General features: G+C 38.7%; 1 protein-coding gene across 1 annotated transcript; it reads left to right on the forward strand.

Moving 5' to 3' along the window:
- Positions 1-1123: 1123 nt before the first annotated feature.
- On the forward strand, positions 1124-9886 carry LOC146323628 (flavin-containing monooxygenase 5-like). The gene is made up of 10 exons (XM_084722154.1): positions 1124-1248; positions 2043-2208; positions 2905-3093; positions 3306-3471; positions 4800-4942; positions 5052-5248; positions 7277-7412; positions 8231-8450; positions 9117-9189; positions 9409-9886. The coding sequence occupies exons 1-10, from the start codon at positions 1235-1237 to the stop codon at positions 9806-9808; spliced, it is 1704 nt and encodes a 567-aa protein (XP_084578280.1). The 5' UTR covers positions 1124-1234; the 3' UTR covers positions 9809-9886.
- Positions 9887-14888: the final 5002 nt, after the last annotated feature.

Raw genomic sequence — 14888 nt, forward strand, 5'->3', positions numbered from 1 at the left:
TTAGAAATCTGTTGAGAATTAAACATCTGAGTGCATATTGAAATGAAGTAAAATATATACCATTATATAAATATATATCTAAATAAATATGTAACTTTAGTTTTTAAAAATAATTATGAGAGAAGTGCTCTTTTTTCACTTGAGCACCAGTCCCTCAAAATTTCTGTGCACATCCCTGGTATCTGTAATGGAATTTATCACTCTTTTTAAAGAGTTTTTAACAAACCAAACAACCAATCTAGTGTTGAGAAAATAAGACCATTAATCCATAAGGAAAATAATTACAGTTCAATACAAAGTAGTTCAAAATGAGGTTCATCTCAATCAACTACAACAGTAAAATCCTGTGTTAATTATTAAATCTTGCTTTAATAATTAACACATGAGTAATATAATGCTCATGTTTTTTTCTTAGGTCATTGAAAATGTCAAGTCGTTCACAGAACAATTACAAACTTAGCTGTTTTTCTTTAACTTCTCCTGAGCAACTCTGAAATAGGACAACAGAATCAGTTTTACCCACGTTACTTGTTTACATATGAAAACTTAATTTTATTTCTGCAAAAAATGTTTCCACATGTGAAAAAATATATCACTTTTTTATTTAAAAGAATCTTTTGCTAGTCATTATTCAGCAGCTGTTATTTCCACTTAAATCTAGAAGATCTATGTAAAATGCATTGCCCACAGAGGTCCCCAAACCACCCTTCAGAAGCTGAATATATTTCATACCAGAATAAAAAACAAGAGCATGAGTTTCATGTTTCTTTTCATGAATGTTTCTCATTACTTTCTGTTGTACAAATAAAATATACAACTTAAACTTTGTCAAAATTGATACCAGGTTGTGTTACATTCAGGTCAAACAGAGTCAGGGTGCTGTTATTGTGCATGTTGGCTCAATGGAAAAGCTCTGCTACACTAAATGGAACAGGAACTTAATTAATACAATTGTTAACACCTGTGTTTAGCCTATTATTTCACATCAGTTTGGCTGCCATGAAAAAAAAAAACTGGGGGCAGAGACTGAGGCTGGGGCTAGAAGCTGGTAAGAGTGAGGGTTCAGGGCAGTGAAGTGGTGCTCATGAACAGGAAACAGGATTAAGCAGAGACAGGAACAAGCAGGAACAAGAAAAGTGGTAAAGTATGAAAACAACTTAAAGCATAGACTGACTGTAGCAGAGGCTACGGTCTCTTCCACTCTGGCAGAGTGGAGGAGGCCTTGATTATTACAATGAGATGCAGCAGGTGTGGCTCTACTCTGACTCCTGTCTCTACTCACACACACACACACACACACACACACACACACAAACCTGATTCATACTGTAGACCTATTTGACAGCAGACATTTGGACTTCTAGCAGAAAAGCAAAGGTAGGACTGATAACATTAATGATCTTCCACCAATTAATGCAGCACAGTGAGAAATTCCTGGTATTTTTTTTTTCCAGCTGTGTAAAATTTCTCCTGCGTAAAGGTCTATTCAACTTTGCTTTCGCTGGACATTATTTCTGAAAAACTAGCCTGTTCTTTGAAATGAGAGGACACTTAAAGGTATAATCAGTAGGATTTATCTGTGCTGTTTGAAAAACAGTTGATTGTTAAGCCTCATTCCCAGGATGTCAAATACTGATGTTGTGGGTTGGTAAAACATCCAGAACACAGCAGAATAATGAGAAAATAAGGAAATACAGGTAGAGGGCAGGGCATCTGAATACAGCCACCACCACCACACACTTCTTGTGGATCATAAGTCATGACTGAAAGTAATTATGGTTGACATAATCATATATTCTGTTTTTTTTATATAAAAATGTTGCATATTATGCCTTTAAATCTTATGCAGTGCTCAACTGTCTCATGTCCATATTGATCTAATCATCCTTGATTTACTCAAGCAACTTGAAAAGCCATCATTTGTATGCAAATTAATTACTCAAGAACATTTGGAATGAAAGATACAGTCAACATGGACCTGCTTCTCATCACATGACAAAACAACACACACATTTCCTCTTCCACCTTTCTTTTTACTGCAGGTCCGTCTGTCAGTGGTACGTTCTCTCCAGCATCATGGTTCAGAAGGTGGCAGTGATCGGTGCAGGGATTTCTGGTCTGACAAGCATCAAGTCCTGTCTGGATGAAGGTCTGGAGCCCACCTGCTTTGAGAGCAGCCATGATATTGGGGGTCTATGGAGATTTAAGGTGAGGACAGTGCTTTTATATAAACAAGCTCATATTTTCACTTCACCGTGCAATAATGGGCCACTTTTTGTTCGTAATGTTAAACAATTTAGGAATATTCATGTAAATCTGACAACCTATGGAATAAAGTAAAACCTTTATGGATTTCAGATTGTTCTTAGGAAGATTATTTATGCTGAAAACCAGAACTGTCATTCACCACTATACAACTCTGTTTTTGGCAGATTGCTTTGCTTATAAGGCAGCACTGAGTATATTAAATCATTGTCATATCAGAAAGTGTTCTGCCAGAATAGTCTTTTCCTAAACCTGACCAAGTAGCTTTGGTGCCTAAACCAAACTGCAACAGGAAGCTGAAAATAATAATAAAAAAAAAAGAAAGAAAGAAAGAAAAAAAGGAACTAATGAGTCAAATTAGGCTTAAAGTGCTTCACATGGGCCAAGAATCCCATGCTCCTGGGTAAAAGGCTTTGTTGTTCTTTACATCACCTAACTTTCTAAAACCATGGCAGAAAAGCTTCTCAGGCCAACTTCTCCCAATACCAAGATATACATCATATAGCTGTGTTCCAGAAACAATCCTTTCACCTTGAATGTAAAACACCCTTTAAAGTTTGGGACATGTGACAACTGAAATGTACTGTATTATATTTGTTGTGACAAGTGTCTGTCTGTGTCTGTGTCGACCTTCTCAAGGAGACGCCTGAGCCTGGACGTACCAACATCTATCAGTCGGTGGTCATCAACAGCTCCAAAGAGATGATGGCCTTCAGTGACTTCCCTCCACCAGCTGAACTCCCCAACAACATGCACCACTCTGAGGTGCTGCTGTATATTCGCCTCTATGCTCAGGCCTTCAAACTGCTGCAGCACATACGCTTCCAGGTTAGTGGCCTTTAGGATTGTCTGTAAAGGGAAAATTGGCAACTTTTCACGTGCATGTCCAGTCACTGTTGGTGGTAAATGTGGTAAATAGTGTGCTCATAGGCGCTAATTAGGGGGACTTAAAGTTAGTAGGGTTATCACGAACTGATAGATCATGTCAATATCAATGAAGGATATTCAACACTGTTTGTTTGTGTGTGTGTGTGTGTCAGACTACCGTGGTCAGTGTGAGGCAGAGAGCAGATTTTGCTGCGACCGGCCAGTGGGAGGTGGAGACAGAGACTAGAGACGGTCAGAGGGAGACTCATGTTTTTGATGCAGTGATGGTTTGTACCGGACACTTCACCCAGCCTCACCTGCCCCTCACAGACTTCCCAGGTACCACCAACATTTTCATTCATTTTCACTCACTTCACAATAAAATGGTCAAACTTGCGGCGCATGAGAAAATGTTTTGGGGACTCTGATAAAAGAGTTGACAGAGAGGCATTGAAGTAAATTTTCAAACTTCATCCAGCAGTTAGAGTGAGGGTACAAATACTTTGGTTGGTCTGGTCTCTGAAATATAAACATCAATACAGAAATACTGAATGGTATCAGTATATAGATTATAGATGCAATAATATTTACATCACTTTAATGTCACAGATGATTAAAGTGTGGGTCATTTTTTACAATATACACTTGCTGAATATCTTGTGAATTTTACCAGTGGCTCAATAAAATTTTATCCAAAATCATAATTTATTTCTTCATTGTATCTTGTATTATTAATCTGTAAAGTAACTGAGGGTATCAAATATCTATATTAGAGTAAAAAGATCAATATTTTTCTCTGGATTAGAGGTGAGGAGAAGTATAAAGAGGAAAATGGAAATATTCAAGTAAAATACAAGTACCTCAAAACTTTGAACTTTAAAACTGACAAATTAATTATTTGTCATGGATAGTGAAAACTTAAAAATGTTGAGTACCACTAGAATTTTCTTTCTTTTTTAAAAAAATCATAATTTTTAGTTAATTAGAGAAAAGGGTCCCTAAAACATGAATATTTTTTTACTTGGAGTATGTCACTCCTCTCATTGCAATAAGTTAACAGGACTGAATACATTTTTAGTTCCAAGTACTGAAAATATTTGAATTGGCTTAACAATCAAAGAGTACATGTAACTCTAACTCCAGATATTTAAGCTCTGATAACCTCCAACTTTTGAGTTTATGAACTCAAGAATATTGTGGCAACAATAAAACCCATTTTTTTGAGTACTGCCAAGTTATGTGTGTTTACAGTGTGCTTAAGAAAAGTACTTGAGTGATTGTACTTAGTTAGTTTCCATCACCGGTTCCAATGCACTCCACCAGCACTTAAATCCAATACCTACACATTCAGAAAACTAAGCAAGAAAGCCCTTAAACACTGTAATAAAATATGTACAAAGATATGATAATAGAAGTGGAATCAGTGTGTAGTAATGAGGTATGCAGTCTGAGAACATCATTAAACAGATATTACAAAGGGACTAACCATGTAAATATATGATAAAGCATCAAGTGAATAAAGAAACTTGGCTGACTTATCACAGAATACTGAACTACAATGAAAACATATGCTGACAGGCTTCACAAACACACAGAATATCCATGCTACCTGACAGAATTCAACATGTTGATCGACTGACTGGTTGTTCTTTGATTTCCCATCTCAGGCATTGAGAGCTTTGAAGGCAGATATTTCCACAGCTGGGATTACCGCAACGCTGAGGCTCTGCAGGATAAAAGAGTGGTGGTGATTGGGATTGGAAACTCTGGTGGTGATATTGCTGTGGAGATCAGCAGAGGAGCTCAGAAGGTTCAAAACTAAACTACATGTCTGTACTTTTGTGTCTTTTTCAAACAGAGCAGTGTTAAAATGTCGTCCTAAAAACACATCTTCAACCCTCTATGTGCTGACTTGACAGGTGTATCTCAGTACCAGGAGAGGAGCGTGGGTTCTTGGCCGCGTGGGACCAGGGGGCCTCCCAGCTGATCTTGTTGGGACTTCTCGTATGGACATGATGATAAATAAGCTCTTCCCCTCGTTGATCAACAAGATGTTGGAGAAGAAACTGAATGAAGCTTTTGACCACAAACTATATGGCCTGAAACCAAAACATGGGTAACAAGATAAACATCTTTATTTTATTGCGTGGCCAGTTAAGTCATTATTTTTAAGGATTCATTATGAAGTAATTATACTGAGTAGTTACTAAGTACTTCTTCATTATGAAGTAATAAGTGAAAACCTAGTAACTATTCCGTATGATGTATCACTTTACATAAAGGGGCAAAAAATAAGTAACTAATGAGACGGTAATTAATGAGTCGTCACATGTTGCCACTCAGCAGCTTCATAGGTTCTTAGTTAATCCTGACCAATGCAAACACTTTACTTGAAGGGCTTTGCATAGGGTTGTCATAACCATGTCATGACACCTCTCATGAATATGAAGTGGTCTTTATGAATGTTTATGACTGTTGTCATTAAATGTCATTCGGTCAATTATGTCATGCAAACTTGACATTGTCAGAGATGCGAGACAAACATGTTACAGTGCTGAGTCAGCTTATTAGGCAGCTAGCTTCTCAGCTAACCAAGCTAACTTGCCAACACCAGCTGCAGTTAACCACAGACAGCAGTTAGCCTACTTTAGCAACATTGTTAGTTTAGTTTAACCACTGTCTTTCTATCAGGTAACTCACTAAGCTGAATTACACTGGTACTGTACTCTGTCATTAAATTAACCTTATGACATTTAATGACATCTGTATTACAAGTCTAAATGGTACCACTTAGTTGAAGTTCAGAAAATTAATCATGACACCATTACAAAAGCATTTGACAGTCTAATAATTAATAATTTAATGACACTCTTTATGACAAGTTCAAAATGGACCACTTTGATTGAGGTCAAGGAAATTATTCATGACACACTTATAATGGTCTTATGAAGGCCAGTGTCATATCCAGCTACATATGACAGTTTAATGTAATGTGAAAACATAAAGCTTAACAGTGTCTTTAAGTTTTATAATCAAGTCAAGTTGTCATAACAAAGACATTGACAGGTTATGCTGTCTTGGGTAGTGTCAAGTTGTCATAACGGCATTATTGGCTTGATAATTGTCAAGTTGTCATAACAAAGACATCTCAACCAATGTCAACTTTTCAGCTTTTTTCAGCTTTAAAATGACATACCTGACCAAATGACACTTAATGACAACCATCATTAACGTTCACAAAAACTCCTTCACGTTCATGACAGGTTTAATGGTTATGACAGTGTAATGACAGTATTATGCCCCTTCAAATAAAGTGCTTGTGGAGCAGCTCATGAAGAAAGTGTTCAGTATGTCAAACTGACAGATATTTATGAACTAATCATTACCTACTGATGTACTGGTATCTGCTAGTCAACTCATTATTATTTATTTTAGACTCCTGGAATCACAGTTATTCAGGAATTACTCATTAACAGTTAATTAATTATCAGGTCATCCTTGATTTGTTCCTCATGCATTCCTCAGTAATTACTCACTTTTGTGGACGGAAATGTGAAGTGTGAACTTATGATTTGTGCAGCCTTTACCAGGGGGTCTAGATCTGTAGCTTGTCCTGCAGGTGGCAGCAGAGGGAAAGCTTAGAGGTGTTCAAAGTTTTGATATTCCTTCTGTGCAAATGACAACTAAAAACTGAACACACTGAACTGAACACAACATGATTTATGCAGAAAATAAGATGCACACTCACTGAGTGCAGACTTTTCAGTCACCCTTGGACCAGACTTAAAGCTTTGTTCACATATTTTGTTTACCAATGCAACATTTGACCAAATTATGAAACTAGAGGATTATCTGGATCCAAAGTGTTCATAGTGCAGGTTAAATGCCAAGATAAAAATTGTTATGTAATTAGGGAGTGTGAACTACTGATGGACATGATGGAAACCGCAACATTTTTTTCTGATCAGCAAACTAGAAAAAACATGATGATGAAAAAATGATCCAAAAGGAACAAACTTCCTGGGAAGTATTGGGCAAGTCTACTGAATTCCTACTTAAGTGTACACTGAGTGTGTTTTTGTGCCTCTGAGACACTTCTCATGCTGTATCGTTCTCTAACACAACTCTGCTGTCCTTTTGGCAGTATTTATTCACAGATACCTGTTGTGAATGATGACCTCCCGGCCCGGATCATCTCAGGCCGTGTTCAGGTCAAACCAAATGTGAAGGAGTTTCGTGGCTCCAGTGTGGTTTTTGTTGATGGGAGCATTATAGACAAGGTGTGTATTAGCACAGTTCATAAACTGTAGATCTACAGTGTATCCAGTGAGTGATTTGTTATGTTTAACTGGGGAGATGCCCCAATGTGAGCATCCTAGTTAAGAGAAGACTGGTCTTTTGCTGTAACCCAGTTCATGTTGTTCACCTGCCACTAGCAAACTGACTCATCAATGACTCTTGGTTCTACCCCGTAGCTAAACCAAGCTAGTTTCGAGAATATTATACGTCCAGGACAAAACAGACAAAAGGGCGAGACTGAGAGAAATAGGCACAGTTACAAATCCGTCTGTTAGTATAACGCCACGGACAGCTCCATGGTTTTATCATGGAGTTGCCCCTTTATGCACAGTAACTGTACTGATATTTCAGAGCCATGGTCAGGGCCACAGATTCTAACTGTCACAAACCTCAAGCAGATAAAGGATCAGTGAGTCAGGCAGATTAGAGTAACATCTTCAACTGAACACCTTCTCTGTGCCTGCACTCTCTCTGCTAGGGACTGAGAGGGGGGATGGCAGGTTAACAAGGAGGATGAATTGTGATCATTTTGCCAACAAGGGGGATGGTATCCCATAACCTCTTCTCAAATCACAAACTGCATGTATCTGTCATTTAATGTAAATAATATATACTGTATATTGTTGCATTCAGTAATGTAATATGGTAGCATCCATCTTTGGGCTCTCCTTCCTATTTGCTTCCTTGACACAGTACTCATGAATTATGATTCAAAGTTTGTTATCTGGTTAAAACAAACACAAAGTAATTAAATGTTCACAGTGTTCTAAACTTTAAGTTTTATGTGTGTGTCATACAGGTGGATGTAGTGGTTTTTGCCACAGGGTACAACTACAGCTTCCCCTTCTTGCCCCCAGCTCTGCAGGCTAAATGTGGCTACAGGCTGCGTCTATACAAGCACGTGTTCCCTCCTTCACTGACACGGCCTACGCTGGCAGTAGTAGGCTTCATCCATGGTTTGGGAGCTATCAACCCTCTGGCTGAGATGCAGGGTCGCTGGGTGACAAGAGTGTTTAAAGGTAAAGTACAACACGGAAACTATTTACATGGCGAAAGCTCTAGCAACTGAGCTACCAGGCCACGGCAATTATAAGTTGTATGCTCGTGTGTGCTGACAGTTTGAGAAAACACTGCACCTTTATAGTGAAGGCACTTAAAAATGCCAGTAATTCTTGTGTTTTATGTGGGACATTCATACTGTATTAACACGTACAATAAGAACTTAAGTACTGATACTACATGGGCTATCAGAACATATTATGAGTTGATTGTGGAGACATGTATAGGTGAGTATAGGTAGTCACGATGCATGGCACAGGCCAAGCACCTATTGTGCTGTTAAGATGCAAAATGGTGCAAAGATCCCAAGTTCCCTTCATTCTGACTTTGCAAAGTGTCACTCTGTCAATTATTATGAAAAGTAATTAATAATGGGAGATCCTACAAATTTAAGGAGCATTTTACATCACAAAAGATAGTGATTTATATGATATTTCTTTTTTTTTTTTTTTTTTTTCTACAAACATCTTGCAGGTCAAATCTAACCATATGGCCCCTCTATGAGAAGCCCAGTTCCAGTCAAGAGCACCCACAATATAATAATAATAATAATAATAATATAATAAAGATGTCAGATGATGTGTTTCATGGTATTTTATGGTAACTAATTTCTTTTTTTCATGCAGGCTCAACTACACTCCCCTCAGAGGAAATCATGATGAAGGAAATTGAGAAAGACACAATAAACATGCATCAGTGGTAGGAAATGAGCTGCATTATAGAGCTGTTCAAGTCTACAAGACTCGTGTTATACTGTTGTGTCTATTACAAATAATCTGTTGTGAATCCAGTCCATAAAGGCTACGACTCAGAGTTATTTTCATTATTGTGTAATCATGTGGTCTGTTCAACATCGGTGAAAATAGTTGTTTTTTGTTTTTATATGTATTTGTTTGTTTGTTTGTTTCTCTCTGTTAGGTTTGCTTGTTCAGATCGTTACCCTATCCACGTGGACTACCTCCCTTACCTGGACTCTCTGGCAGAGCAGGTGGGAGTTCGACCAAACATACTGTGGCTCTTGCTGAAGGACCCCAGGCTGGCACTGCAGGTTCTTCTGGGTCCCTGCACTCCTTATCAGTACCGTCTGACTGGGCCGGGCCAGTGGGCTGGAGCCCGACAGGCCATTCTCACTCAGTGGGAGCGGGTGCTTCAGCCCTTCAGGACCAGAGTGGTACCAGAACCAGAGAGCAGACCTTCATCTAGATGGAGTGTCATGGTGATTTTCTCAGGTGCAGCACTACTGTGCTGCTTCTTTTATAGTAAACAACCTCTCTCCACTTTCTTCTCTCCTCTGTCATTCTTCAGATCTTCTCAGTAAGATGCAGGATTATTTGGGCCTGTGTTAGTGATAGCGTGATGATGGAGGCACCATTGTGACAGCACACTATAACACATTCTCTTTCACAGAGCATGTTTTTAGACTGCACTAATTTGACAATTTGAGTGTGAAATAAAGTTTTTAAAAATAACTTTGTACTTTACTTCCTGCTCTCTTTCCCACCGGAAGGTCTACACAAACCACTAATTCTGAGTATTCTTCCAGTGGTGGAAGAATACTCAGATCTCAAAGTTCAACGTATCTTTATTGTCACTTCCAGGGAAACTGATTTCCAGCCAGGTTCATACAAAAACACGGTAACACTGGTGGACAGCCAACAAACAACAGGACATAGTTTACAGAGTTCAGGAGAAGGTTCTACAATGTCCAGGTCAAAGCACAAGTAGACTTTTCAAGCAACCTGTGCAGTGTAAAACTGCAGCAAATCTGTCATTTAACATGTGAATGGCAGCAGGGATGAAGGAAAGCTTCTACCTCTTGATCCTCATAACAAGCGCCTTAAAACGACAAGTTTTTACTTGAGTAAACATAGTAATGCCACAGTTGTTATAAGTAAAAGTCCTGCATTCAAAATGTCAAATCAAAAAAGTATAAACGCAAAATTATAAAAGAAATAGCATTAAAATTTTTGTAAAGTACCAAGAGTAAAACTACTCATGCAGAATGACACACTGCAGAATAATCAAAGTATCAAGGTTATTTATTTGTTAATATGTATTATATAAGTGGATTACAGTTAGTGATGCATCAGTGTGTTAATCACTTCCATCTTGCAGCTGTAAAGCTTATACTGCTGAGTAGAGTCAGCTGATTGGGTATAAGTGGGAGGAGAGAGAGAGTTGTGAATAAATGAGGCGTAAAATTATTTTCCTTATTGAACTTATGCTGAGCTTCATTATAAATAGTCTGATACAAACCAGTGAGCAAAACTGCACAAAACAACAGCACCCTCACTCTGTGTGACCCGAATAGAATAGAGCCTTAATTAGTATTGGTAACACCTGTGTTTATTCTACTAATTTATGTCAGAAAGGGTGTTTGTTCAGTCAGTAATTCAGTGTATTTCAACACTGATGTTGAATAATTTCAATTGCACAGATGGAAAATCAGTTGACTTTTCATTTTGTTGGCACTGCACTGTGCTGCACTGAGGTAATTGTACAGGGCAGAGATACTATAAATCCTTTCACCTTAAAACCAGTAGATGATATTGACACAAGCACAAAGTAGATATTTGCTCCCTCGGTGTGTCCTGCAACTCACCAAACATTGTGCACTTAGTTGTAGCCAGTGACTCTTTAAATAGCTCATAGATCATTAATTTAAATCATTATAAATCAGTAAGCCATTTATAACAATTACTAACTAGGTTCTGAAAAATCTCTTAAATGGGATTATGTCCATCTCCATCTTCACTTCTTTTTTATTTAGCATTTTAATTCATTATGACAACTTGTAGGAAAATAGGAAACCCCTGAACCTTTAACTTATCAATATATAATAGAAGTATTTTTGACTACTTTTGCATCAGGATTTGAATTTTCACAAAAAAAAAATCCTTAAAATCATTATCAGAAAATTGCAATGCAAAATAATATAGCTTCTGCAATTGGGATATTTCACTTGACCATATTGCTTTTTTGATAATATTCTGCATAAGTGTACAGCCCTAAATGGAAGACTTGATTGCTCAGTAGAAAGTGAGAAACTTACTCGAATCTGATTGGTCAGTTATAACAATACAGGGTCTCTTATTTCTGAATAGCACACTGTTGCTTAAGGACAAAGTTCTGATCATAGACTGCTCTGGAAGAGGAACACAATTATTTCTGACAATTTTTTGTACAGTGCTGTGTAATACGCAGAAAAATGTACAATGAGCAGATCATTCTTGTGAAATGATCCCCTTGAGGATGATTCAGGACCCCTCTGCCTTGCATGGGGATACAGCACACCCTGTAGGGGTCAGCAGGGTATCCAGACTGTTTTGACTGGGGTGGCTCAAGTGGGGCACTGACTGGGGCAGTGATGCAGGGGTGGCATCACCCAGATAACAAAACAGCGTGAATTAACAATTTCTTGTATCTACTGTAGTTACTAGCACCACTGTATTTTACAGTTTCTTACATTTATGTTTAACATTTTTATTTAGAAGATAAATAGCTTATCAATCACAACACAACAGAGTGACACCATACAAATATAAAACTTCCACACTCTTTATTTTAAGCCCCTAAAAATAAATTGTTCCCCCATTGCACCTCTTTCCTTGGGCTGTGAGACTCCTAAATTCAACATTCCACCATGTAAATTTTTTTTTTTTAAACTTTATGTTATATATTTATATGTATTATAGAATGAAATACATAGGGAAAAAAAGAAGAAAAAAAAAATGCACAGACAATCATAGAAAAATAAAGCGTTCCAAAAACAGCAGATCAGGTCAGTGAGTCACATAGGCATCACTGTTTAAGAGAAGGGGTTAAGTTTCATTCCAGTCAATTTCTGTACCATTGATATGTTTTCCTCTTGAGCTGATTTATGTCCTTATAGTTAGTCCTTATAGTTTGTATGACCATACAATGAGCACTGAAAGTGCATTTCCATTAAAAGTCCAACGTCCATTTGTTGTTATATATGGTACTCACTAGAGTTGGCTGTTTTACCCCAAAAACCTGCATTAAAAGTTACTTTTGTTTGTAGATACATACATACATACATATAAATACATATACATACACATATATGCATGTACACACACATACATACACAGAGATGTAAAAACATTCACAACTACTTTACATATCTTTGTTAACATATATACATATAGTATATGTACACACACATTCATATATACATCCATACCTTCATACGCACACCTTTGTATGTACATATATTTTCGTTAATTACATGTTGTCATGAGTAGAAGCAGCTTGGAACACATGCAGAAAATGTGGAAAACCTCACCAGCCAAGACAATGTCCAGCATATGGGGCATCCTGTCACAAGTGTGGGAAACTATGGGAACCATTATGCAAAGATGTGCGGGTCAGGTAAACCTCAGCACGGAAAGACAGTGCATGATGTATGTTCAGAAACAGACAGCCTGTTTGTTGAAGCAGTGACTACTAATCACCCAGACCCTAAAGCTGAAAGTCCTGGTACTCTGAAATAAATGTTGACTATATGCCTGGCAAGTTCAAGTTGGACACAGGGGCAGAAGCCAATGTACTACCACTGAGGATGTACAAGACCATAAAAAGGAATGCCAGGCGTGAAAAGAGAACACACCTACTGCTGCGGCCCACAAAGACAGTGCTGGTGGCATATGGAGGGATGAGACTGAGGCCAGATGGGGTACTCACGCTCAAGTGCTCCACACCCAAGACTCAGGCAAGTTTATCATTTTATGTATCAAGCCACTCATCCATACCTATCCTAGGCAGGCAGGTCTGTGAAGACTTGCATCTGGTGAAAAGAATGGATATTAACACTATCGAAGCGAAACGCTTGGACCTCAGTGATTTGAACAAAGCAATACTAAGACAGCACTACTCCATTCCTACAACGGATGATGTTTTGTGCAAACTGGCTGGTAAGAAGATATTCACAGTGGTAGATAAAAATTATGGATATTGGCAAGTAAAGCTAGATAAGGAGTCATCTCTACTGTGCACCTTTAACACACCATGGGGGCGGCATCGGTTCAAATGCCTCCCATTTGAAATCAAGTCAGTGAGTGAAGTCTTCCAGCAACACAACTGTGAAACATTCGGTGACATCCAAGGAGTTCACATCATAGCAGACGGCATGAGTTTAGAGACTCTAGAATAGCGATGACATACTACAGCTGTTGCAAGACACACACAGTTGTGGCTGGCCCCAACACAGGAAACAGGTAGACATAAGACTGATACTATACTAGCTGATCAGGCAGCCATAAGAGAGGGAGTAATTTTTGCAGGAGACAGAACAATCTTGCCAAAAACAATGAGAACAGGCATGTTGCAAAAGCCGCACATGGCTCATCAAGGCATGCAGTGGACAAAAGCACTGGCCAGGAAACACTGGTACTGGCCCTGATTGACGAGGGACATAGAACGAATGGTTGAGTCCTGTGGAACATGCCAGCAGTTCCAGCCCAGAAACCAGAAGGAACCGTTGATCTTGCATGATATCCCTGAGCTTCCTTGGCTTAAGGTGGGGGCTGACATCTTTGAAATAATAAGTCAGTCATTTCTGTTAATGGTGGACTACTTCTCAAAACATTAATGACAAGACAAGACATCACACACTGTTATTAACTAAATGAAGTCAGCTTTCTCTAGAATAGGGATATCAAAAGAAATTGTGTGCGACCATGTTCCATTTGCAAGTCAGGAAATGAGAAATTTTGCAACTTCATGGGGCATAAAACTCATTCAGTCATGTCCAGGCTACGCACAGTCAAACAGACTGGCTGAAAGAATTGTAAAAACTGTGAAACATGTACTGAAGAAGGCCCTACAAACAAACATGGATCCTCATCTTGCCCTTCTCACCCTAAGAAACACACCTGTAACAGGCATGGAGTACTCCTCTGCACAAATGGTCATGGGCAGAGTCCTCAGAAGTACACTACCAAGCTCTAGGTCAGTTCTCCAACCTGCAGTGCCTAAAGATGTCCACTCAACTCTTCAAAATCTGCAGAAAAGACAGCAGCAGTATTACGACAGTGGAGCAAAGCAGCTTCCAGAGTTGCTGCCAGGCAGCACTGTGCACATGGAGACGGCACAGGGCTCAGGTCAGACGGACTAGAAGATGAGCAAACCAGCACGCCAGATGCAGGTACAGCAGAAGATGTTGACACTCAGCTGTCATCCTCAACAAACCCAGCTCAGACCAGGAGTGGACGAGTCGTTCGACCACCTGGGAGATTCAAAGACTTTCTGATGAGTCGGCGGTAAAGGTCATGCTCCAACAGAGGGGTTAAGTGCTGGGAAAAAAAAAGAAAAAAAAGAATGAGCTGTGAGACATTATTGTTCTAAACTGAAATGTCCATCAGTACTGTGTTGTTGTA

The sequence above is a fragment of the Lutjanus erythropterus genome, chromosome 7 (assembly GCF_056507025.1).
Source record: "Lutjanus erythropterus isolate fLutEry1 chromosome 7, fLutEry1.hap2, whole genome shotgun sequence".
NCBI classification, from domain to species: Eukaryota; Metazoa; Chordata; class Actinopteri; order Lutjaniformes; family Lutjanidae; genus Lutjanus; species Lutjanus erythropterus.